This window comes from Tachysurus vachellii, chromosome 6, assembly GCF_030014155.1.
Source record: "Tachysurus vachellii isolate PV-2020 chromosome 6, HZAU_Pvac_v1, whole genome shotgun sequence".
NCBI lineage: Eukaryota > Metazoa > Chordata > Actinopteri > Siluriformes > Bagridae > Tachysurus > Tachysurus vachellii.
In genome coordinates this window covers 26,771,066-26,798,211 of record NC_083465.1, presented here as the reverse complement: position 1 = coordinate 26,798,211, position 27,146 = coordinate 26,771,066, and the positions used below count along the sequence as shown (strand labels likewise).

General features: G+C 38.1%; 1 protein-coding gene across 1 annotated transcript in view; it reads right to left on the bottom strand.

Annotated features, from left to right (window-relative positions):
* arhgap10 (Rho GTPase activating protein 10) overlaps positions 1 to 27,146 on the bottom strand; it is a 90,264-nt gene that overhangs the window by 10,099 nt on the left and 53,019 nt on the right. The window contains exons 15-20 of the mRNA XM_060873133.1: positions 22,731 to 22,815; positions 19,441 to 19,499; positions 18,192 to 18,297; positions 13,458 to 13,617; positions 10,046 to 10,178; positions 5,681 to 5,843 (exon numbers count right to left, since the gene is read on the bottom strand). Coding sequence (XP_060729116.1) covers positions 5,681 to 5,843; positions 10,046 to 10,178; positions 13,458 to 13,617; positions 18,192 to 18,297; positions 19,441 to 19,499; positions 22,731 to 22,815 — 706 coding nt within the window. The remainder of the gene's footprint in view (positions 1 to 5,680; positions 5,844 to 10,045; positions 10,179 to 13,457; positions 13,618 to 18,191; positions 18,298 to 19,440; positions 19,500 to 22,730; positions 22,816 to 27,146) is intronic.

Here is a 27,146-nt window from a genome sequence, read left to right as displayed (position 1 = left end):
GGAAAGAGTGTGTGCGTGTGTGTGTGTGTGTGTGTGTGTGTGTGTGTGTGTGAGAGAGAGCGAGAGGGGGGTGATTTATTGCTCTGCAGCAGGGTGTTTGAGTCCTCAGCTGCTGCACATCAGCATGAAGCTTCAACGGCGCTGCAGTGCACCAAATCCACTCATTAACCTCACACACACACACACACACACACACACTCTAATTGTCTGTACATGTACACACATTATCAAGTTTGGGAAAAAACAGTGGACACACTGACCACACACACACACACACACACACACACACACACACACACACACCCACACACACAGCATTAAAACTTCTGTACAACATTTATGGAAACACCCAGCTGCTCCAGCTGTGAATTAGAGCCTCGCAGTGCCTCGACCTCGACTTAAAACAAAAAGTGCAAAAAATGAAAATCCCGATACGGTTGCTGTGGCAACCGGCAGAACAAATTTTTTTTTTCTTTTTAAATTGCTTTTACAATTACGACTAGGCCAAAGTGAGGGAAATTGCTCTCATTTCGAGGCTGTAAAAATAGCAGCCGTGCTGGAAGCGCATACACGAGGCCTTATTACGGCGATCCTTAACCATGAGCCCAATTTGAGGCCGGATTATAAAAGAGAATCGAGACTTAAATAAAAGACAGAGGCGAAAAACACAAAGCTGCTGTTCCTCTGTTTTGGAGGAAGCACACAGGAAATGGGATATAAGTGTTATAATGGGATACATAAGATTCAGATAAAGAGCCGCAGCTCTTCTGATTGGTTGGAAGGGGTTTGTTTTATTTTCTATGACAGCGGCTTGATTCGGCTTTTTTTGCAAAACAGAGGTCTTATATTACTGTAGCTGTAATACGTTCTATATCATTTCTATAGTAAGAGTAGGACTTAAACTAATAATGTACGTAATTGCTGATAATGGAGTTTTTTGTCAGAGGAATTTTGGATGTTAGCAATTTGTTATGAGGTAAGATAAGACAAGACAAAACAAAATGAAAGGATAAGATAAGACAAGATCTATCAAAATGAGAGGAAAAGGCAAGATAAAAACAAAATGAAAGGATAATATAAGATAAAACTAAATTAATTGACAAGTTAAACAAGATAAGACACAATGAAAGGATAAGACAAAACTAAATAATAGAACAGGATAAGATAAGAAAAGATAAAACAAAATGAAAGGATAAGATAAGACAAGATAAAACAAAACGAAAGGATAAGACAAGACAAGATAAAACAAAACGAAAGGATAAGACAAGACAAGATAAAACAAAACGAAAGGATAAGATAAGACAAGATAAGAGAATATAACGCAAGATGAGAAGAGACAACAGAAGATCAGATGAATTAGGATAAGACAAGACTAGATAAAACAACACAAAACAAGACAAGACATGGCAAGAAAGAAAATTAGACAGAAGATCAGACAAGATAAAACAAGACAAGATGAGATAAAAGCACAACAAGGTAGGACAAGACTAAATAGGGCCAAATAAGGCAAGTCAAGAAAGGACTGGGAAAAATAAGACAGAAAAAGATAAGACATGGCAAGGCAAATCAGAGAAGATAAACCAAGATAAGGAAAGGTCAAGGTCAGGTAGGACAAGACTCCTACTCTTATGATGGGACTAGATAAGAGAAGACAGCATAAGATCATATATATATATATATATATAATAAAGTAAGACAAGACGGGATGAGACAAGATAAGACAATATGAGACAAGACAAGTTGACAAAACAAGACAGAAATCGAGTTTAGATGGTGGTTTGGAGTGCTGGAGAGAGCTGATTTGCACATGCTCAGAGTGGCCCATGATTGGCTAGTGTCTGTGTGATTGACAGGGGAGACATTGTAGGCCCCTCCCACTCTAAGATCACAGCCAATTTTGCTCTGTAGGATCTCGGCTACAGATGGCTGTGGCATAATCGGGATTCAATCTTGCCGTCTCCTGGCGACAGGGTGAATGCTTATCTGTTTGACGTGATGATAAGGAGAATCTCTGACACCGTGTTGTTGTTGTTATGAATTAGATTTGTCTAGTTTTCCCGCAGGGGTGTAAACATTTGCATGGTGCTGTATATAGAAATGCATAGTGATGCACAGGCGGCGTGTTACAGTGAGTCAGTGGACAGCAGCGGGGAGGTCGTTAGACGAGTAAATAAGCCCAATGTCCTCGCTGCACGAGCCGTGTTTACAGTCAGAGGAGTGTGGCCACCTGTCTCTCTCTCTCTCTCTCTCTCTCACACACACACACACACACACACACACACACAAGCAGGATTTACCATGTTACAGTGCACCATTTCCTGCACTAGATTAGAGAGAGAGAGAGAGAGAGAGAGAGAGAGCAAGAGAGTGTGTGTGAGAGAGAGAGAGAGAGAGAGAGAGAGAGAGAGAGAGAGAGAAAACTGCAGAAAGAGATTGAGACAGAGCAAGATGGGGGGAACAGAAGGAGAGAACAAGATATAAAAATGAAAGAGACAAACAGAAAGAGAGAGAGAGAGAGAGAGAGAGAGAGAATAGGAAGAGTATTGCAGAAGTGAAGGGGTGAAAAAGACAGAGCAAGATGGGGGGCAGAAAGATAGAGAAAGAGAGAAAAAAAAGAAAGACACAACGAAGGGGTGTGTGTGTGGGGGGGGGGGGGGGGGGGTTTGCAGTGTTACATAAGCAAAGCCCCGTCTGTGATCATGACTCCAGGCCAAGTGACAAATGACGCACAGAGAAAGAGAGAAAATGAACAAGAGACAAAGAAGAGTTAGGGAGTTAGAGGGAGAGAGAAAGACAGAAAGAGAGAGGAGGACAGGGGCTGGAAATAGGAAGACAGACGCCTGTATGCAGACTGGAATGTTGTTGTTTGGGGACAGAGGGACGGAGAGAGTGAGTCAGTGACAGACTGGAGCATGAGTGTGTGATCGCTGAGGAGTGAGAGAGTGAAGAAGTGAGTAAATGAACGAGTGGGCGAAACTGAAGGACTGGCGTGTCATTGGGTGAGGCACTAATCACAATTTTCCACAACGCCACAGCATAGATACTGTATCCAGTCTGTATTATTATTATTATTATTATTATTATTATTATTATTATTATTATTATATATGTTATATTATTGTGTCTGTATTAATAATAATAATAATAATAATAATAATAATAATAATAATAAGGCTTATAAATAAAATCATCCATGTCATCAGTGGGTTTAAAATATTTTCAAAATCCTCTCTGGACATGTGTCTGTTACGTCGCTGTCACTATGGTTACCACCCCGGAGAGACACGTGAGATTCTTCGCTTGCTATGTCAAAGCTGTGCTAATCAGAATTCTGACCTTTCACACGTGAAGCTGAAGGACACAGGTGAAGTAGAGACAGATTTACTGCTTCAGTGTCCTAGACTTCCAGCTGCAGGAGTGTTTTCTGGCATGTAAATCACAATGGACGGAATTAAATCTGTGATTTCTGAAACCATCGTCAGCTCAAACCCACTGAATGGCACCGCTCGTGGTCTAAGCAGAAAGGATGAACTGCTGACAGCAGAAGATCTCCTGCTGTGGTTGGAGAAATTATCTACAATAATCCAGTGCTCAACATTCTCAAACTCTCGGGACTACTGTCTTCAGCTGACCAATCAGAGTCCAGTATATAACTGTGTAATACGTTCTGTGTGTATACGTTCCAGTATATAACCGTGTAATACGTTCGGTTTATCCGACCAATCAGAGGGAAGAGGGCAATCTATTTCCTTTATCTCTTTCTCTATAAGTGAGCATATCTATTTTAGGTCCAATCAGAGGTCAGTAAATTATGATGTTATAATATAATTATACATTATGATTATGACCATATTACTAATTCTGACCATCAATTTAATGCATCTGACCAATCAGAGCTCAGTATATTAGCAGTATATCATTACATATTTTGACTAAACCTTCTTTTAAATCTGACCAATAAGAGACCAGTATATCCATCATGTGACTGATTTTGGCTACCATTCTATTTTTCTTGACCAATCCGAGGCCAGTACAGTATAATATTACTGCTTGACTAACTCAGACACCAGTATAATATCATGTGACTGCTATTGGTCAATTGATTGGGCTATTGATCAATCAGAGAGCAATATATTATCATGTAAATGTATTTTGCTCCCTTTATTTATTTATTTGTCCAGTCAGAGGCCAGTATATCATGCAACCTTTCCTGACCACCATGTTCTCTCTAACCAATCAGACACCAATAGATGATAATGTATTAGCTTCTGACTATTTCAAACACCAGTATATTATCATGTGCCTGCTTTTGATTTCAATATCTTTGTATCTGACCAATCAGAAGCCAGTATAATAATGCTGGACCACACTTGATCACCATCACTTGTTTACAATTTTGACTAATATTGTTTCTTTATCGGGGGCACGGTGGCTTAGTGGTTAGCACGTTCGCCTCACACCTCCAGGGTTGGGGGTTCGATTCCCGCCTCCACCTTGTGTGTGTGGAGTTTGCATGTTCTCCCCGTGCCTCGGGGGTTTCCTCCGGGAACTCCGGTTTCCTCCCCCGGTCCAAAGACATGCATGGTAGGTTGATTGGCATCTCTGGAAAATTGTCTGTAGTGCGTGAGTGAATGTGTGTGTGTGCCCTGCGATGGGTTGGCTCTCCGTCCAGGGTGTATCCTGCCTTGACGCCTGAGATCACAGGCTCCCCGTGACCCGAGGTAGTTCGGATAAGCGGTAGAAAATGAATGAATGAATGTTTCTTTATCTGACCAATCGTAAGCCAAATTTTTTTCCAACGCGATTGTTGTTGACTAACCTTTTAATGCATCTGACCAATCAGAGGGCAGAACGGTATCAGGTAACTGCTGTTAATCAATTTTTTTTTTATTTGTCCATCTAAAGCATATTTAATGGAACCCATCTTGATCACTTAAGAGGGGGGGTGGGGGGGGGTTGTTGTGGGTGGGTGGGATTGGTGGACTGGGGGATTTGGGGTTTTAGAATAATACATGAAAGGAGGATACTGAAAAAGTGTGAAGGAAAAAGAAATCCAGATAAGGCAGAGAGCTGAATTTACCAGCATAACCTGATATTGTTACTTTCTACATCAGCATTCAGATCTGGCCAGCTGCCCCGAGCACAGAGCCACTCCAGACAGACAGAAAGACGGACAGAGAAGCTGAGAACTTGAGAAACTTAAAAAATTCCTAGCAAACAAAAACAGCCATACTGTGAATTACTCAAGCCCTGAACTAACTGGACAAGGGAATGAAAACAACTTCATTATTCATAAAGGGTGAGAAGGAGTGTGAGATGTGAGAGTGTGAGACATGTCCCAAAACTCACCAGTACCCTGTACAAACGGTGTTGATTACAAATGACTAAAACCAATGTAGAGACAAGCTGCTCTGTTAGGACGGACTGATCGGATGCGTCAATAAATACAGAACATTTTACCATCCTTTCTATTACCCAGCTGTTGATTTACCAATCGTTGATCTTGCCCTGATGTATGAGGTACAAAAAAAAGGCAAGTAACCATAGCGACAAATGGTCAAATATATGGCTGAATACAATCAACCGAATTTATTTCTTAAAATAAAACATCATACAAAGTGACCGTTGGTGTCATTGAGATACAGATGTTTGAGAAACCATCAGGACTTCAGTCGCTTACCCAGAGTTCTGGGGGTTGGCCGCGGTGTTGCCATGGGGATTCTTGGTTTTCTCCGGAGGGGTTTCTGAGGTTGACCCCGTGGAGGAATGCGAGGATACGGACTCGTTACTGCTCAGAGAGGCTTCATCGGGGGTCGGAGAGACGTTCTCAGAGGACGGAGACACTGCGCAGGAGATAGAGTGACAGAGAAAGGCTTTGGTTTAGTTATGACATTAATAAATACGATATGAGGCGATTAAAGATTAGCTCAACTGCAAGGTGAGGCAAGGGTGTGTGCGTGATTAAAAGACAGTACGGAACTAAGAGCGTTCTTTTTCCTTTCCTTGCTTTTTTGCTTGCTTGCATGGCTGGGCTCGTTTGAGCTCAAAGAGTGCAGAAACATCTCTGAAGTATGACATAACCATCATCCAGCTGCACTTTGAGCTCAGCTGTAAAGCTCTAGCTGTGAGTGTGAGTGTGTGAGTGTGAGAGTGTGTGTGTGTGTGTGTGCTTTTCACATTTGAGATTTATCCCTGTTGGTTTCCCCAAAATCATTATTCATTTCTCAGTCCCGATTTCAGCTGATTTTTATTCTCGCACGTCTCAGCCACATCATACGTTATCACCTCTGATGCTTTTAGGAAAATCGAGATCGGCGCATCGCTTCCTCCGAAGTGTGTGATTCCAGTCGCGGAGCATTTTCAAACTGCCGCTCGCAAAACAACTCGTGATAATAAGAAGACAGAACTTTCCGTTTTGAAGAATTTTTTGCATGTGGATAGTGTCCTAGATACATAAAATCTGATATGTGGTCATGTGACTTCTCAGATCAGTCAGATAGGAGTCACATAATTTTTTTTTTTCTTTTTCCAACTTTAGCACACTGGCTCATGTCAACAACACAGCTAGCCAAAAATGGAGGACAGTGTCAGCAGTGAGCGTATGTGAGGAACAGAACTGAGCAATGCAGAAAGCAACTTACAGAAACTTTACCGTTGCAGAAATGACATTATTTACATTGACATTATTTCCTGTCACCCAAATGAGGATGAGGTTCACTTCAGAGTCTGGTTCCTCTCAAGGTTTCTTCCTCATATCCTCTCAGGGAGACTTTCCTCAGTCTTGATCATTAGAGATAAATATCAGAGATAAATAATAACTTACTTTTTAAACCGAATGAAACTTTGTAAACTGTTAATTAAATTGTATTTGTGGCATTTTGTGAGAACGGGAAGTTCATATTAAAGCCAAACATGAGGCGTTTGCGGTTATGTATGTAAAGCGTTACCTGTTTGTTTATTTAAAAATGGCTAGACAGACAGATCTGATCTGAGCAAAATATCAAAAGACTCTTGTAAATGTGAATGCCCTGTAACCGTACTGAAACCTGGAGCTAATCCACGGCTTGCAGGTGATACTCCGAGAATTTTATCTGCTTTCATCTGAAAAGTCTCATTGCAACACTGGGGAAATTCCAGACTTGCTTTATTTTTCCTACCCAAATTCAGGGTGGTCTGAACATTTCAGATAGACATAACGTATCTTAACTTAGCTTACGTTCCTATTTTACAAACCAACATAAGTAACACTTAAAATTTGAAGTTTAAAACAAAAATTGTACGTTTTCATACTTCTTTAAATCTGCTTTAAGACGATTTGTATCATTAAAAGCGCTATACAAATACATTAAAATGAACTGAATGAACTTACTAAATTATTTTTAGTATCTTTATACTAGTCTCTTTTTTTCTTAACACAGTTTTAGTGTAAAAACAAAAAACAAACAAACAAACAAGAAAAAAAAACTGCAAATCCTTTCTAACTTAATAAAATAATCTTAAGGTAATTTCCTTTACCTTACTAACTTTCTCTGCTAAGCTAATTTAAAAACTTATTTTATTACCTCAGCTTACTGTCCCTACTATACGAACCTAATATATTACTGACAGAATTTTTATATCTAAAATAATTGAAACCCACACATTAATTGTCTAATCCTTTTGAAATTCATATATTTTCTAAGAAGATTCCTTTTTTTTTTTTTTTTTTTAACTTTAGCTCTAGTCCCTTTTGTAAACAATTACAGATGTGTAAAGATATTTGGATTTTGAGCTCTACTTCAAAAATTCGGTCCAAGGCTTGTGGAAATATTTAACGCTGTATTTTCTGACATCTTCTTTTTCTCCTTCTATACAGTAGTTGTCCATTTATATTTGCCACACAACACAACATGCAGCTTGTCCTGTACGAGATTAACCTGGAGGTGTTAAGCAGCGACTTTGTGAATCCACATTAGACAAACACAAACCGGTCATTATAAATAAGCTTGTGTAATTGCTATTTCTTCCCCCAGCGATGCCTGCTAGCTGTATTCTAGACCTAAAACGATGGCTGAAACAAATCCAGAATCTAGAGAGAAGCCAACTAAATAATCAAAGGGATTATAAAATGTCAAAACCTGTTTTAGCCTGCAAGAAATTGAAGAGGCAGCCTGGAAAAAGCTTTGGAAAAACAAAAAGGACAGATGTTGCGGTTTTGATATTTAACTAATAAAAACCATAAGTATCTTCATGCATCTTTCTCTTTTCTGTGGCAAGGATTGTAGGATTGTATTTCTACTGTACTGAACTGTTCAGAATTCAGAAAGTGAATATGATTTTTTTTTTTTTTTTTTTTATATGATAATAAGGATTACTAAAAGAATTAGGTGCGGCTAAGAACCATTGGAGAGCTCACACTTGGTCAGAGGTCGATGCGGTGAAAGACTAGGAAGTCATGACAGTATACAGTATTTCACTGTAGTTGTAGACAGTAGCGGTGAGGACCATGTCTTTAAGACACACTCTCTTGGAAGATTCATGTCTCAGGATTTAAAGGGGATCTGCTGTGTGGATTTGGCTTACTTTCTGATGGAAGAACGCTTTTAAAACTCTCTTGGCGGAAACTTGTGACAGAGACGGACAGCTTACGTACTCACCTGGACCTAATCTTCACAAAAATCACACTATCATTCTTCCTAGGCCAGAGTATTAGTTAAATAGTGTGGTTTTGTGCTACGTGTGGTTTACGGTGCTTTCATATGTTCACTGTTTGTCTCTAACTTTGCTATATTTTCCACCTCAGTGTGGGTTTTTAAGCAGATAACAACACAGCAGGAAAACAAAACTACTGGTCCATGAGATTCTGAACAGCATAACTAACATACATACTGTAAATAACTACAGTAACTTACTACTTAACATTCTTCACTTAACCATACTAACTTACTAGCTAACATATCATACCTAAGTACATTATTTATATATATCTTACACATTCAATTCAATTCATTTATTTCAACAAAAGTTCTAACCTAAAGTATGTTAGTAAGTTAAGTTGCTAATATATAGCATTAACGAAAATGAGTGGAGAGGATAAATACCAAATTTCTTACAAATTAATTACTTATCTTAGTAAATAAATTTTTTAACAATACTATTATTTTACCTTTGTCCCTTAGTCAGTTAATTTATTTACTAACTTACCACAATAACTTATCATAGTACTTACTAATCTAGCCTACAAAACGATCTTACTGTTAAATGGCTTATTTTATTTACAACACCTTGCTAAATTTTCTTAATAGCATGCTTTACAAGCTATTCTTATTAACGTAACTTACTTATTTACCGTACCAGACTTAATTTAGAAAGTTAACTTGATTTCACTTAACTTACTGAAATGCCTCACCAGACTTTTTTTTTCATAATAAAAACCATTAACATACTTACTTTATTAACATTACCATACTTTATCTTAGTTGACTAACTTATTTTACTGTAGAAACTTAATTCGCCTGACTAACTTACCCTAACAATTTACTGTGATAACTTACCTTTTTAATTAACCCTAGTATGTTAACTTACTGACTTAATTCATCTTACTTACAAACTTACAAACTTACTAAACTAAACTTCCTTCCAAACGTATCCTACTAACTAAGCTAATTGGCATTTCTTAACATACTAAAATAACATGGACCCCCAACCCCCCACCCCCACCCCCACTAAATCATCCTAGTAACCTTCCTTACTAAATACATTTACCTTCAAAACCAATCTTACTAACGTACCATCCTAGCAGCTTAACTTACAAACACCTTGCTAACTAAACAAGTTACTTAATGAGATTTTCCCAAGGTGAAATTTTCCGGATACCACTTAGTTGTGACCAACTGGTCACTAGTTCTTGTGCAAGTTTTTAGCATCAGCTATGCACCAGACATAAACTTTGCATCTCCAAGCCTCTGGGTTAAAGAGCACCACAATCGAATGTCAAGCAGTGATGAATTATTTGTGTAGCTCACTCATTCCTGCTTTCCATGGATGAATGTTCAGCCTGTCCTACCTGTGTGGATGTCCAGAGGGTTGTACACAGCCAGCGGGCGGCCCTGGCGTGCCTGCTTCTTAGACTGACGCGTTGGAGCGGTGAGCAGAGAGAGAGATGAAGACGGACAATCGCTCGGAGCATCTCCAAATATCTTAAACAAGAAAAAGAAGCAAAAATGGGTTAGACCTTGTGAGGGTGAAGGAAAAGTATAAGCAAACTTTCTCAGAACAGTGTGTATGTGTGTGTACTGTGTGTGTGTGTGTGTGTGTGTGTGTGTGTACTCTCATAGTTAAGAAAGTATTCACCCCCTTTAAATTTTTCCACATTTTGTAGTGTTACAAGCTGTAACTGAAATAAACCAAAACTATCCTTTAAAAAAAATCTACGCAAAATAGTCAACAGAACGCTTTTAGAATTCTGATTACGTCATATTCTTTTTTTTTTTTTTTTTTTTTCCTTCAATAAGACTTTTACATTTTAACATTAATTCTGCTTCACAGGAAGTTTGGGACATTTTTTTGAATGACCGAATCCTGATTTGTTCTTTTCCAGAACTTTTGTCCTGGATGTGTTTTGTTTGTTTGCACCACATTTAAAACCCATGTTCTGGTCACAGATGTATTTATAGTGAAGTCGTGTGACATGTTGAACTGCTGAAGACCAGAATCAGACTGAAACCGCAGACTGGCTGTTACAAGTCTGAGGAATGTCTGAATCGAGGAGATCTTCGGAAGTAGAATTAAAAAGACTTAAATTAGCCGAAGTCTGGAAGCTTCCGTCGGAACTAAGCGAGAAATCACAGCAGTGATGGAAGGGATCGAGAAAGGGATTGCAATCTGATACCAGAGAACTTCAGACAACAGCATGCCTCCTTTCAGAGCTCCTTTCTCATCGCCCTCTACATCCCCTGAACCATTTTCCCAGGCTGCCTCCCTTCTGTCCTTCTTTCCTTCCTTCCTTATCACCCTCTATCCATGCTCCTTTCTCTCCCATGCAGGAGATGTCAGTTAGAGACTTCTCTTTCTGCGCTCTTTCTCTCACAGCTCCTCCAATCCCCAGACACACTCTTCACTCCTCTCTCTGCTTCACTACAGATGGACATGAATGCAAAATACTGTCTGCTCAGAGCATCTGGGGCCATCAGCAGTCTGGCAAGATGTAGCCTGAGAGAGCATTGCATATCTGCTCGCATGTGTAGTCGCTGCCTCAACACCACACTCGCTCCAACTTTAAAAAAATAAAAATAAAAAATCTGAAGCACAAACTCCACAGTAATCATCTATAGGTGATGTGCTGTGTACTTTATTGGAGATTCTGCTGCTCCCGAGTGTTGATTGATGAACGACTAAAAATACCCCGTACAGCCGAGGTGAAATTTAAATATTCAGCTCGCTCTAAACTTATATAAATTGTACTTTTTGGAATGAATAATTGATTTGAGGGCTGCTTGAATTTCAGCGTGAAATTTACCACTGCACCACTTTTCCTGAAAATCTCAGTAAGCATTGGACAGTTAGGTCGGGGCTGTTATGTCATAAAAAAAGAACAGCCAATCAAGTTCAAGTGTGTAAACCTCAGGGAGGAATTTTGCATATTTACTTTTTTTCTATTACCTATTCTGTCTGACTGTTATAAAAAACAAAAGTACCTAAATATCTCGTAAAAGGTACGAGATATTTGTCACTTGACCCTTCAAGGTATCATCTCTGTAAGTTTGGTATTTATGTTCCACGTAATTCAGTACCTTAAAAAGTACTTCGCTGGACCACTGTCCAAGGGGATTTAGTATGTTAAAGAAAAATCCAGATTATTGAGTAAAATATTCATTAAAATATGACATTCCTATGAAGCTGTGAGTCGCTCCTGATGGTCCTGTAATTATAGGACATTTGGGTCGAATTTTGTGGGCATTTAACACACACGTGATACGTCAAACAACATTATTCATAATATTTAAAAGCCAGAGGCCAGTCAGGTGGGAGGGGGGAGAGAGAGAGAGATGGGGAACAGAGAGAGAGAGAGAGAGAGAGAGAGAGAGAGAGAGAGAGAGAGAGAGAGAGAGAGAGAGAGAGAGATGGGGAACAGAGAGAGAGAGAGAGAGAAACAGAGGGGGGGAGAAAGAGAGAAAGAGAGAGTGGTGGAGGGAGAAGGAGAGAGAGAAAGAGAGAGAGAGATGGCGGGAGGAAGAGAGAGAGAAAGAGAGAGGGGGGAGAGATATGGAGGGAGAGAGCGAGAGAGAAAAAGGAAGGAAGAAAGAGAGAGAGAGAGAGAGGAGAAAGAGAGAAAGAGAGAGAGATGGAGGGAGAAGGAGAGAGAGAGAGAGAGAGAGAGAGAGAGAGAGAGAGAGAGAGAGAGAGAGAGAGAAAGAGAAAAAGAGAAAGAGACAGAGAGAGAGAGCGAGAGAGAGAGAGAGAGACAGACAGACAGACAGACAAACAGACAGATAGACAGACAGACAGATAGAGAGGGAGGGAGGAAGAGAAATAGAAAGAAAGAGACAGACAGACAGACAGACAGGGAGGGAGGGAGGGAGGGAGGGAGGGAGGGAGGGAGGGAGGGAAAAACAGAGAGAAATACTATAACTATACACTATAAGTGGAATTAAATTTAGCACTGATGTTTTTTTGGTTTATTTTCTATGTTGAACAAGTTTCTTGATTAATAGAACTACATTTTATTGAACATTTATCATATTGCACTTTTATTTCAGATATTTTGTTAGTATGCTAAAAAGGATCCTATTTTAAATGTCAAAAATAATGAAAACATTACTCTAAAAATAAAATAATAAATACATACATTTAAATCTGTATGCTTTTTAAAGGAAGGAAGATGCTAAGTCAAGATGAACGTTTACATTAAACCATCACTGAGGTTTGAGCTTGTCTGTGAATGAGAAGCCTGCCTGAATCAAATACATGTCAATCAGATACATAGGAATCCCTCAAGCCCTAAAATAAAACCTTTATAACTCTCCATTTCTATAAAGTCAGACAAATCAATGCCAAATTAATCTCAAGCCCATGCTGTGAATTAACAACACTGTTAAGGATTGTGGAGGTTACAGAAGTTTAAATCAACGTTTTCCTCGAAACAGAGCCAAAACCCAGATATGTGTTTGCAGCCGTGTGTTTAAACACCGCATGAACATACAGAGCTCCACCTAGTGTTCATGAGCCCACGATAAAAGCATCCCACAACCAAATGGGACGATCCTCTGTGCTGACTTTTTGCCTCACAGCCACATTCCAAAAAGCTGCTATTTCCTTCTCATTTTCGAGTGCAGCGGTATTTTATCGTCTGTAATCCGTGAACTTAATTCTGACACCCTTTTACCTGTGATCAGCCAGTGATAATGAGATACAGAATAATTCTAATCGCTCAATCGTCACTCCTGACTCCGGCTGTGTTGAGGAGGGGAAAGTGTCACCTTGTCATGCTGCTCTATGAAAATCTCCACCACGATGTTTTGGAACTTGAGGTCCATAATGGCCGCCACGGTCTCCTCCTGAGGCCGCATGAGGGTAGGACCGAACACCACGCCCAGGTTCGCTACCGTCATCAGGTTCTGCTTGCTGTGGTCTGCCACACTGAGAGAAAGAGAGAGAGAGAGAGAGAGAGATACAACCCATCATCTTCATCATCACGAATAACATTAATCTTCTACTTCATGAGATGAGATTTATTAAGAGAACATGATCTCACTCAGACGTTTAATTGAGCTGAACTGTTAAACAGGTTGATGTTTCTGAATCTACATATACAGCTATCATTTCATTCAAAACATGCAATCAATCTCACTTTGCAAATATTTCCTCACAACGGTTCAAGGTGCCTTTTTATGTCACATATATATTACTCACATATGATGTAATGGAATGAAATGATGTGCCTGAGTTACAGCACAACAGAGGACATGCATATAATACAAGGGGAATGTGGCAGCCTAGTGGTTAAGGTGCCAGAACCCAATATGGGCCCCTGATCAAGGCCCTTGACCCTCATTGTCTCAGTTGTATAAATTAGATAAATGTAAAACAGGTGTAACCCTGAGTGTTAACGTAAAGCAAAAAAAAAAAAAAAATCTGACTTAGAATAAAACATCATAGACATATTTTAAAATAACGAAATGTAACGAAGATAAAATAGAATATAGTAAAATTTATACAGAAATATTTAACATAGTTGTGTATATTCTACTACACTGTATGAAAAGATGAGCACATCATTTTAATTAAATACCTAATTAGGGATTAGCTCCGCCCCCAGATTACCCAGAATAGAGAATTGAATTGGACACTTTGTCAGCGCTTTAAAACTTTTAACTGTAATTCACTCAGCAGAAAACAAGGTTGATTCCAGTCTGTGTGTATTTCTAGAAATGAGTTCTTCAAGTGTCTTTCAAACGGTTAAAGAGGTTTCGCAAACCTAATAGAGGAAGCTAAACTCTAATTGAAACTGTTTGTGCTTTTCGACAGAGATCAATTTCAGGGTTATACGTAGAATTATAGAACAACTGACATTTGAACAGAGGGACGTGCTGCAATGCTCAAAGATTTCATTTTAAATTATTATTACTATTACTTCCTCGTTAAAGTGGATATAATTTTAATTCTCACATTTTTGTTGTTAATCCATGTTAAATATAGTATGTTAATATTTGACATTATTTATTAAATTATTTCCAGACAGGATTTTAATTATTGCACAGTTCATTCGTACTTACTTATTTAAATATATAATTAATACAGTAAACACGACCAGAAACAATAAGGGTGTGAAACTAGCAGTAATGGAACCCAGAGCCGAACCTGACCTCCCTGGGGCCCTAAGCAAAATTCTGCTAAGGGGCCCTCGTACCTGACCCGTGAGCCATGTAAACCATTTGCCACACATTCACACTTGCACTAGCAGCACTGCACAGCTAATGGAGCTAGTCAGATAGAGACTAGAGACAGAATCACATCAACTTAACTTTACTGTTATTTGCTCTTGCTGACATCAAACCTGAAGAGAACACAAGTTTACCTGATTGCTGTTCTCGCATTTCACTCTCATTTTTTTTTTTTTTTTCTCTTTTCATGGCCAGATGGATAGCTCGGCTTCATATTGTCATCTACACAGTAAACATTAACATTTGCGTAATTTGCAGGGCCCTACGTAACTTGCGTAGTGAGCGTATAGGGCCGACTGGCTCTGATGGAACCGCCAACCTACAAAAAAATTAATAAATAAATTACATCTGGTGAAAGAGAGGCTTTGGGGCCTAACAAATATATTCCTAGTTATTATTACCTACTATAGAGTTACATTTCTAAGTTCAAATCAGTTCATTGTTTTCATTCACTGTTGCTTGTATTGCACAAGCGAGCAAAAAAACGTCCTTCAGGATCAACATAGTTTACTTTATCTTTTCTAATCAAATTATCACAGCTGATGTTATTGTAATGTAATCTCGTCTCCTCTCATATTCGAGTCGCAATTTATTTCATCGTCTCGTTTTATCACTTCTCTTGATCTCATCTCATTTCATCTTAACATCATCTCATCTCATTTTCTTATCTCATTTTGTATCTCTTATCTTGTATCTCATTTTGTATCTCATCTTTTATCATTTTTTACCTCATTATCTCTCATTTTGTCTCATCTTCTCTCATGTTTACATTTATATTCCATTTACAGCATTTAGCAGACGCCCTTATCCAGAGCAACTTACTTTTTTTTAGCTCATTTTTATACAACTGAGCAATTGAGGGTTCAGGGCCTTGCTCAGGGGCCCAGCAGTGGCAGCTTAGTGGACGTAGCAATCAAACTCACAACCTTCTGATTGGTAGCCCAACACCTTAACCACTATTCTACCACATCTCAACTCCCATCTTAACTCATCTCTTATTTTGCATCTCATCTTAATTCATTTTGTCTCATCTCATCTAATCTCACCCCAGCTCCCTTTCTTTTCTTATCTCTTTTTATCTCAGATCATCTTGTCTCATTTTCCCTCCTCATGCCATCTTCTCCTTTGATCTAATCCTCCCAGCTCCTCATATCTCACCTTATTTCCTTCTCTTATCTCATTTCACCAATCGTCTCATCTAAGCTCATCTCATCATCACATTGCATCTCATTTTATTTACATTTACAGCATTTGGCAGACCCTATTATCCAGATCGACTTACAGTTTATCTCATTTTTATATATAACTAAGCAATTGAGGTTTAAAGGCCTTTCTCAGGGGCCCAGCAGTCGCAGCTTGGTGGACCTGGGATTCAAACTCACATAGTCCTACACCTTAACCACTAGGCTACCACGTCCCATTTTATCTCATCGCCCCATCTCATTTATGATGTTCCTCTCTTGCAATCCTATCGCCTTATCTCATGGTATTTCATATCAACGTTTCATATGATCCTCACCACTTATCTCATATCGTCTCATCTTGACTTATAAAGATTCTGTGGGGCTCCCTGATGCGCATTTAGTATTAAAACCAGGCTAAGAGTTTCAGCTCTGGGGCATTTATCTCTCTCTTTAAGTTCCATGTCAACTTAAGAAGAGAAAAATCTTTTAAGTTCTAGCGCTGCTTTTGTTCTTTTGTCTTGCTCTGATGGAGCAGGATTGGGAATGTGATTACTATTGAACTTCATGGTCTTTGTAGAGCTGAATTTATAAATAAATAAATAAATAAATAAATAAATCCTGTTCCTACACTTTATAGCACTCAGGCTTTTAAAAAAAAATCTCTAAGTGCACAATTAACAGATTCTGTGTTAGTCTCTCATAGTAAAGAACTGTTGCATCCTGGATCTCTGGGGTATATTTAGGCTCAAGCTCCTATGGGTTTAAGATTTTCTACCTTCTTATATGTCGCCTTACTGGTTGTGCTGCGAACGTAAAGGCGGTGTGTTAAACGGGTGACAAGTTATAAAGACTTTCTGTTTATAAAGCCTTCATGCTCAGATGTCTGATACACATTTCTGAATTGAGTTCAAGAGTTAACCTTTTAATAGTTTAAAAATAAATAAATAAAATAAATCAGTGACACTGCCAATTAATCATTGTTCAAATCCAATTTCAGACAGAACGGCAGAAATCTCGGCTCTTTCTCTCTGGTTCTATAACCGGCTTGTTTCAGAGCCAGCGCTTCTTCTTCTGTGACTAAGGGGAAGAATTTAAGAGCGGATCAACCGAATTTTATTTCCAGTTGCGTATCTGCTAGCTCCGAGTCCTGCTTTAAAAAAAAAAAAAATTAAAACAAAAAAAAAAAAAAAAAAAATTGTATATATATATATATATATATATATATATATATATATATATATATATATATATATATATATATATATATATATATATATAACATTTTTATACATATATATATATATGTGTATATAAATAAAGATGAGGCTGCACAGTAACCAGGAGCAATAGAGCTTATGTACTTATCATCAATTTCCTGCTATTTACACTATATTAAAATGTAGGACACTAAAAAGGTGGGAATCGTTTGAACAGCTTGCTAACATTTGGAAATATCTTGTTTCATCAGTCAGTCAGAAGCGTCTACGTAACAACCAGACTATTTTCCAAATGTGTGGGTGGGGCAATCCTGTGAATAATATGCAGCTACAGTATTAATCTAGAGCACTGCTTATTTATTATGGTTTTATTTCCCAATATATAAATTTGTGATGTTTGTGTTCGTGTGTGTGTGTGTATTTGTGTGGTTTCACTTTGCTCTTCTCTGAGCTTTTTGCGTGTGTGTGTGTGTGTGTGTGTGTGTGTGTGTGTGTGTGTGTGTGTGTGTGTGCTGTTGCCTTGGCGACTGAGGTAAGGCTAGTGAAAGCCAGAGGTCCCTGTGCTATAGAGTGTGTGTGTGTGTGTGTGTGTGTCTGTGTAGAAAAAAACCCAGAATGTAATGAAGACTAAGTATGAAAGAAAAGACCTTAGGGTTAATGACTGCATGGCGACGAGGGATGGCCTTTTTACTCTGAGTGTGAAACACACACACATATACATACACACACACATACATACACACATGCACACACACACACACACACATGCACACACACACACACACACACAAACACACACAAACACACACACACACACACACATACACACATACATACACACATACATACACACACACGGAAACACTCACTTTGCAAGATGTTTGGTGACTAAACTCAACACCTCTCGGTTCCTCTCCGGCAGCCTGTGCACCAAACAGTGGATAGCCTGAACGCGGGACTCCGGACTCGCACACTCTGTTCACAACACGGAAGGCGATGTATTTAATTCTTCATCGTGTATCACGCACATCATCAATTCATTCCCCATGTAATTAGTGTGTTCCTGCTTGTCATCACACACAACTTAGTGTCAAGACCATCAAATTCATAAGAATAAATCTTACATAATAAAGTGATTCACATGGCAGTTATATGTGGGTTATTTTTATATACCAGGATAGCAGGAAGTGTACCATGAATTTGAATTAATTAATGAACAACACATCATGTTTTTTTTTTCCATTTTTTACTTTTGCAATTAATGTTGTTACTCCTAAAAAGAAACAAACAAACAAACAAACAAATAAATCAAACCTGCTATCACTTATGCTATAGCAACTGTCCCTGGTTTTCATGTGAAGGGGCAAATATGTGCACCTTGCCATCAGCAAGTTAACCAGTCATATAATATATCAAGTTGTTGTTTTTAAGCATTTTTTTTATTTTAAAATATATTTTTTAAAGAACAAATAGAGAAGAAAAGACTTACTTACAATACTTTTATTTCTAGCACTTTTTAAAACTTAGATTGTAAGATACCAAGCAAAGTGTAGCACAGTAAACTCCATTAAATAAAAAATCAACTTAAAAAAAATTCAAATAATGTGATTAAATTAAACAGTAAATTAGAAAATATGGTGGATAAAAGGCTTAAAAATCCAAGAGATTTTTTTTAAATCATAAATTCCAGGAGTGTTGTCTATTACTGATTATCATCAAATATTGACAATATTTATTTCATTATTTATTTTTAAATATATATGTTGAATATATTGTATAACGGGGTAAAAACCTCCTAGATTAAAGCACCAGGATAATAAAAGTTCACAATGTTCTCTCTGCATGACTGTGAATCAATAATTCAGAATGAATGAATGAATGAATGAATGAATGAATAAATAAATAAATAAATAAATAAAATTGAATGTAAAAAAAATACTTTTTAGCCATTTTTTTATTTTAGGATTTTTATCTTCTAACAGCAAAACATTAAAGACAAACATTTTGATAAAATTTGATATGAGCATTTTACTTTTAAACCCTTTCAACCACACGTCAACCCTGATTTCACGGGTAACAAAAAAGGCCAAACCACAATGAATAGGTAAAGACACTTACTCGCAAGGACAATGAACTCCTTATACAGGGCGTACGTCATTAACGGCTCGGGAAGTCTTCTAGAAAGGGAAAGAAAGTGTGAGTGAGATGAACAATATGAGAGGAGTTATGTATTATGATGTATTATGTATCAATTCATGACACTGATTCAATTCTCGGGATATTCTGAATATAATTTCAGTGATGAAAACGTCTGACTGAACAGACCCCAATCATTAAAGTGTATGAGCTGAGGACTTGAGCGACTAAACGATGGACTGAAACATCATGAGCTCCACAGCAGAAACAAACCTCCGAAGTCGACTAAAATGGTGTTGGTACTGCTACTGAGGAGTTCTTTGTAAACAGTTATAATGTGGTTGTCTACCGTATCATGTATAATGTGCGTTGGCTGTTGCACTCTGAAGATCATTGTGTAAAAAAAAAAAAAAAAAAAAAAAAAAAGGAGATCACATGACTTGCATGCTCTCTTTAACCCTGTGTTGCACAGTGCAGCTAAATTAAATACAGATACTCTCTGAGTTAAGGTAGTTCTTGATAAAACTTGTATAAATATTTAACCATTGCACGGCAGGCAATCGTAGCAGGGTATGTGGTATGTGGCGACTCGGCTTGCTGCCTTGTGAGATGCCTCGCCTCAGTCTCCCTAGGGTCAGTTGTCTCAGTGTGAGAACACATTTTTTCCCTGTGTTTTTTTTTTTTTTTTGCGCCTTTATCATCGCCATCCTTATCTACCGATGGCTAACGCAAGTTAATTCAGCCATCAACAACCTAACGTCGTTCAAGTATGCAGACGTCGAGGAGTATTTTGGTGAATACGATACGATACGATGCTTGAACGCGTGTATGATACGTAGATTTGGCGATTTTATTTTACTAAATTTCACCTACATTGTTAAAGTTTTTATAGCAGATAGGATTATTTACTGAACAAAGTTTCTATTAGATTCCGTTAGACAAATGTACTGTAATTTGTTAAGTTATTAACAGTTTACATTATACTACCCCATACTGATCACCATTCTTTAAGACTCCTGGGTAGGCTAGGTCATGGTTCTGATAGTTATGATGGGGTCATCGAAACGCTTCTCCTTCGTAACTCGGGAACTAGCTGTAATTGCATATCTAACAGGATGCACTTGCCCATGAAGCACAGTGTATAACTGTTGTATTGCACAATGTCTCATATTATAACATAAAATGTCAGCATTATATATGCAGAATACAGCGCCGCGATATTCTTCCATGAAGCAGGAGAAAACAGAATGAAAACATACATCACCCAACTGGAAACATTTCATGAGGAACAGCTGAAGGGAAAGAGTTTTGTATCTCATGACCCAAGGACCTCAGTATCAAAGCACTTCCTGTGTGAAGTCACATGTAGAAGTCTGAGCGGACTGAGCCTGGTCGTGTGATTCTGGTCCAGATCTCTCTACGACAAGCTGACTAAACTAAACCGAGTAAACGTAAACAAGGTTTCTGACGTTTCTATTGTCGCATACCATAGACTTAACTGGAACTTCTCAGAGACATGATTAATGATTGAGACTTATGGTTGAATTTTCTTGTTTAAATTGAATATAAAAAAATAATCATAATCCAAAAAAACACAACAGATTATCTACCGCTGACTGAAAATTGTAGGTGTTTATGCCTTTTATAGCTAAATAATAGAGGTCTGTCACCCAAAACGTAGTACAAACTGAGTCGTATGCATAACTGAGTTGTGGTAGTAAATGTGTCATTATGAAATAAAAATGTCATTATATTATAAATGTGTCATTATGAAATAAAAATGTCATTATATTATAAATGTGTCATTATGAAGTAAAAATGTCATTATATTATAAATGTGTCATTATGAAGTAAGCATATCATTATATTATAAATGTGTCATTATGAAGGAAACACGTCATTATATTATACTGTAAATGTGTCATTATGAAGGAAACACGTCATTATATTATAAATGTGTCATTATGAAGTAAGCATATCATTATATTATAAATGTTTCATTATGAAGTAAACGTAATTATATTATAAACCTGTCATTATGAAGTAAACACGTCATTATGAAATAAAAATGTCATTATATTATAAATGTGTCATTATGAAGTAAGCATATCATTATATTATAAATGTGTCATTATGAAGGAAACACGTCATTATATTATACTGTAAATGTGTCATTATGAAGGAAACACGTCATTATATTATAAATGTGTCATTATGAAGTAAGCATATCATTATATTATAAATGTTTCATTATGAAGTAAACGTAATTATATTATAAACCTGTCATTATGAAGTAAACACGTCATTATGAAATAAAAATGTCATTATATTATAAATGTGTCATTATGAAGTAAGCATATCATTATATTATAAATGTGTCATTGTGAAGTAAATATGTCATTATATTATAAATGTGTCATTGTGAAGTAAACATGTCATTATATTATAAATGTGTCATTGTGAAGTAAACATGTCATTATATTATAAATATGTCATTGTGAAGTAAACATGTCATTATATTATAAATGTGTCATTGTGAAGTAAACATGTCATTATATTATAAATGTGTCATTGTGAAGTAAATATGTCATTATATTATAAATGTGTCATTGTGAAGTAAACATGTCATTATATTATAAATGTGTCATTGTGAAGTAAACATGTCATTATATTATAAATATGTCATTGTGAAGTAAACATGTCATTATATTATAAATGTGTCATTGTGAAGTAAACATGTCATTATATTATAAATGTGTCATTGTGAAGTAAACATGTCATTATATTATAAATGTGTCATTGTGAAGTAAACATGTCATTATATTATAAATGTGTCATTGTGAAGTAAACATGTCATTATATTATAAATGTGTCATTGTGAAGTAAACATGTTTTACTATGAATTCTGAAAATGTATTATGACATAAATGTCAATGCCAATATGACGTGAATGTGTCATTATGATGTAAACATCTCCTTATAAAACAAATGTTTCATCATGAAGTAAATGTGACATGAAATAAAAGTCTCAATCAAAATGTTCATAATAAAATAATTATAAAATAAACGTCATCAAGACGTAAGTGTTTCATTTTCATCCAAATGTGTCATCATGAAATAAATGTAGCTTTAAAAACAAAAAGCCACCGTAATATTTAACATCACTGCCATTCGCACAATGTGTTCACGTTTACAGAAATGTAATCTATATGAAAAACACTCCAGCAAACATCTAAAGACAGTAAGATGGTGAATCGTGCCAGTCCTCCTACCTCAGGAACTGTTTCAGAGCGCTAGTGATGGTCTTGACATCCCAGTCTTCACACGTGGTCAAGTCTATTTCAGTATTCTTTTCTTCTGGATTAAAATAAAACAAAGAGAACCATGAATGCCACATGAAATAACAGTGACAATACTAACAGTAATTAGACTGCGCTCATGCTTCATAAATCTCACCTTCACTAATCTCTGAAAAGTCTACGTAAAAAAAGGATAATTAAATATGTATTTTACAGATTTTTATTTCTCTCACTATTTATTTATTTATTTTTTCATTTTCAGGTTTGTTGTGATTTCCTATCAGAAGCTTGAGGTCTGGTGAAGTTATGAAATTCACTCCTCCATTCACCTCAAACATGTTGAGAAATTAATTAAAAAAAAAAAAAAAAAAAGTTAAAAAGTACAGTACCAACACCCGAACCAGGCTCAGCAGCAACTGAAAGACGTAAACGGAGAACGAGGTAGGTGTAAGTGTTAATGCAAAAAAGAACTAAAAAATTAAAACATCAGGAAGTGTGATAAAGAGAGAGAGACGGAAACGGTAAAGACAGCGATGAACAAAAACGCAGGTATAATCAGCTAGAAAACTCACTTTCTCTGGCAAGCAACATGAACACTAATGCCCCTTTTCCACTGAGGCAGTTTGAGTGCTGGTTTGGAGCCTAATTTAGAACAAGTTCTTTCTTTTTCGACAGCCAAAGTACTGGCTCTGAACCAGGAAAAGTGGTTCTTAAGTAGCACCAAAACGATGCTGGTCTAGACTTAAGAACCGCTTATGTCAGGGGCTGTGGGCGGTGCTGTGGGCGGGGCTACTGTTAGCGCATTTGATAATGTACCTTAAGTATACTAATGTTTAATACACGTTTACTTTACTGCAATATGATCAATTATCAGCACACATGATAGTAGTTAGCTACATGCTAAGGCCAACTTTTTCCTGTGTTAATGATAAACCTACAGATAAACCTCCGTGTAGGTTCAAAAGTCATGAGCATTAACAGTAAAGTAACATCCGCCGTTGTTGATGTTGTGTTTGTGTTTGCTGCTGCTGCGCTAATGTTGCTGGGAAAAAGTGACACGTACACAGTGACGTCAGACTCGGCTCTGTGATGCTCTCTAGCCGATGGAAAGGCAAACCGGTTCTTAGAAGGTTCACCAGTGGAACCAACTTTGAACCAGAACCAGTGCTAGCTCTGAACCAGCACCCGGTTCTTTTTGGTGGAAAAGGGGCAAAAGTGCTTGCTTCAGGTCTTAAAATTCATTCATTCATTCATTTTCTACCGCTTATCAGAACTTCTCGGGTCACGGGGAGCCTGTGCCTATCTCAGGCGTCATCGGGCATCAAGGCAGGATACACCCTGGACGGAGTGCCAACCCATCGCAGGACACACACACACTCTCATTCACTCACACAATCACACACTACGGACAATTTTTCCAGAGATGCCAATCAACCTACCATGCATGTCTTTGGACTGGGGGAGGAAACCGGAGTAACCGGAGGAAACCCCCGAGGCACGGGGAGAACATGCAAACTCCACACACACAAGGCGGTGGCGGGAATCGAACCCCCAACCCTGGAGGTGTGAGGCGAACGTGCTAACCACTAAGCCACCGTGCCCCTAAGTCTTAAAATGAATCTTGAAAATTAAAAAAATGAATAAATAAAAAAAATTTAAAAAAGACAACGTATTAACTAACACAATACATACATACATACAACACATTTCAGTCTACATTTTTTCCCCTCCTCAGATATGAAGCGTTACACTGAGGTGAAGCTTTTATTCTCGTTAGATAAAAGTCTCAATAACTTCAGACATGTTTCTATACTGTATCATAGAGGTGAAGCGCACAGACGAATAAACTTCACTTCAGTAATTAAAAAGAAAGTGCAGGAAAGAAAACGCTTCAGGTGTAAACGTGTGAAAATGCACTTTCTGGGGTGAAACAGACGTGTCATATCGTTTCTAACTTCCGAGCAAGTTCGGTTAAGTGCCTTTGGTTTCTCGGTACAACAGAAAGTGTCTAACACGTGCAAATGAAATGTTAGGAGTGTTTTGCTCCTTATGTCAGGATAAAGAGTTAAATAATAAAAAAAAAAAAGTCCTGAGGCGCTACAACAGATGAACAGAGTATGGAATGAACTACGCTGAATGGAATAGTGACATACTGTGTGATTGAGGTTGATGGTCATGAATAGTGTCAGTCGTGTTAAACTGACATCTTTATCTCTGCGCTAGGAGTCAGGGATGTTACCTTGGATCCAAAAAAAATTTTAAATCCCAGCAGTATTGAGATCCTGGTTGATTACTGGGCATGGATCTGACCCAAGCTAACTCTCAACGTCTAAGCTTGGAAAAAAAAGGGGAGGGTCGCATCAGGTAGGGCGTAAAATCTGCGGCAAATCAAATATGTGGACGAGATGACCTACTGTGGCGATCCCGAACAGGAAGCAGCCGAAAAAAACAACAGTGATCAGTGAGCGCAGACGTGTCCTTAAACACCGTGGATGTGACTGTGAGACCGCTTTTATTACATGTTAATAGTTTAAAATATAATAAGCTGGGTCAGCATTTTTTTATTTGGTTTGATTTATTACAGTACTGTTTTATACTCACTCACTCACTCACTCACTCACTCACTCACTCACTCACTCACTCACTCATCTTCTACCGCTTATCAGAACTACCTCGGGTCACGGGGAGCCTGTGACTATCTCAGGCGTCATCGGGCATCAAGGTAGGATACACCCTGGACGGAGTGCCAACCCATCACAGGGCACACACACACTCTCATTCACTCACGCAATCACACACTACGGACAATTTTTCCAGAGATGCCAATCAACCTACCATGCATGTCTTTGGACCGGGGGAGGAAACCGGAGTACCCGGAGGAAACCCCCGAGGCACGGGGAGAACATACAAACTCCACACACACACAAGGTGGAGGCACGAATTGAACCCCAACCCTGGAAGTGTGAGGCAAACATGCTAACCACTAAGCCACCGTGTCCCCCACTGTTTTGTACTGAATAAGCTATTTAACATAAGGGACAATTCCATGAAGTCCACAAAGTGGAAGAAAAACTGGATTTGCACAAAAGAACCAATTAAAATTGTTTTGTAATGTTTAGTTTAGTTTGATGTTCATGAGTCCCTTGTTTATCCCGAGCACTTAACACTTCTGTATATTTGACCCCTGTTCAAGTATCTATTGATATATGATGATGTTGAGATCCATCACTTAACGCTGAAGGACCTGGACAAAAGGTGCAAACGTTCACTGATGCTCAAGAAGGCAACAGTGTGTGTGTGTGTGTGTGTGTGTGTGTGTGTGTGTTTAGTGTGTCATTATTATGTGGAAAGATCTTTTTTTCCCCCATTTAATACTGTCCTTCAGAAGCTACATAAGATATATACAAGTTTCCCACATAACGAAGTATTCACAATATACGCCGATCATCCTGTTCAAAAGTTTGCATCCCCCCTAGAACTTAATGGTTAACGCATGGAGTTGCCTTCTCGAGCATCAGTGAACGAGAAGGCAAGTCATGATTGAGTCACTTAGTTGTCCTCAGTGTGAAAAGATGGATCTCATACTCATATACAGAAGATGCTGAAAAAGCAGGACTTTTAGGATTGTTCTGAAAAACACTGGACAGTTTAGTACGAGTGCTCAGAATGGATAAAAGACTTGTGACCATTAAACTAAACCGAATCGAAAAACAGCCGTCGATTGCCCTGATGTGATCGACGGGTCTAAGTTTTTATATGGACATGAAAGACAGGGTTGACACCGTATCGCATGCCAGAGTCAATCACAGAATAGTAAAATAGCTGGTGGTGTGGTCAGGATGGTGATGATGACTGTTAAACTCAAGGGTGGGTGGGTTCAGGTCACAGCAGGAACCTGCGAAGCGTGCCGATTCAAGCCACCGATTAGAATTCAGAGCACAGGGGCACTGGCTGGGGCAACGTCTGCAGGAGAAAGTGAAGAGGCAAGCAAGAAAGAGAATGAAGGAAAGAGAGGGAGAGAGTAAGGTTAAAGGGGTGTTGAAGGAAAAAAAAGCTGAAAAGTTTGAAAGGAATGTGGAGACTACAAAGACAGGGATGTGCAGAGCAAGAGGGATGTGCAGAGCAAGAGGGATGGCTCTGAGCTGAAAAGAGAAAGTGACTGCAGGATAGCGGAGAAATAAGAAAACGAATGGAAACCAGCAGAGTGCAGGTGGAAATCTGATTGCTAGCCTGCAGCAACAGAGCCAAGTGTCACCGACAAGGACAGGACAGTGGGACAGAGGCACAGAGACAAAGAAGGAGAAAGACACGGCCCAGACGAGAGAGTCGTCTGAATGCCAATGAGACGGAGATTAAATTTTGGCTTCAGGCCCAAAACTTTTCCAAGTC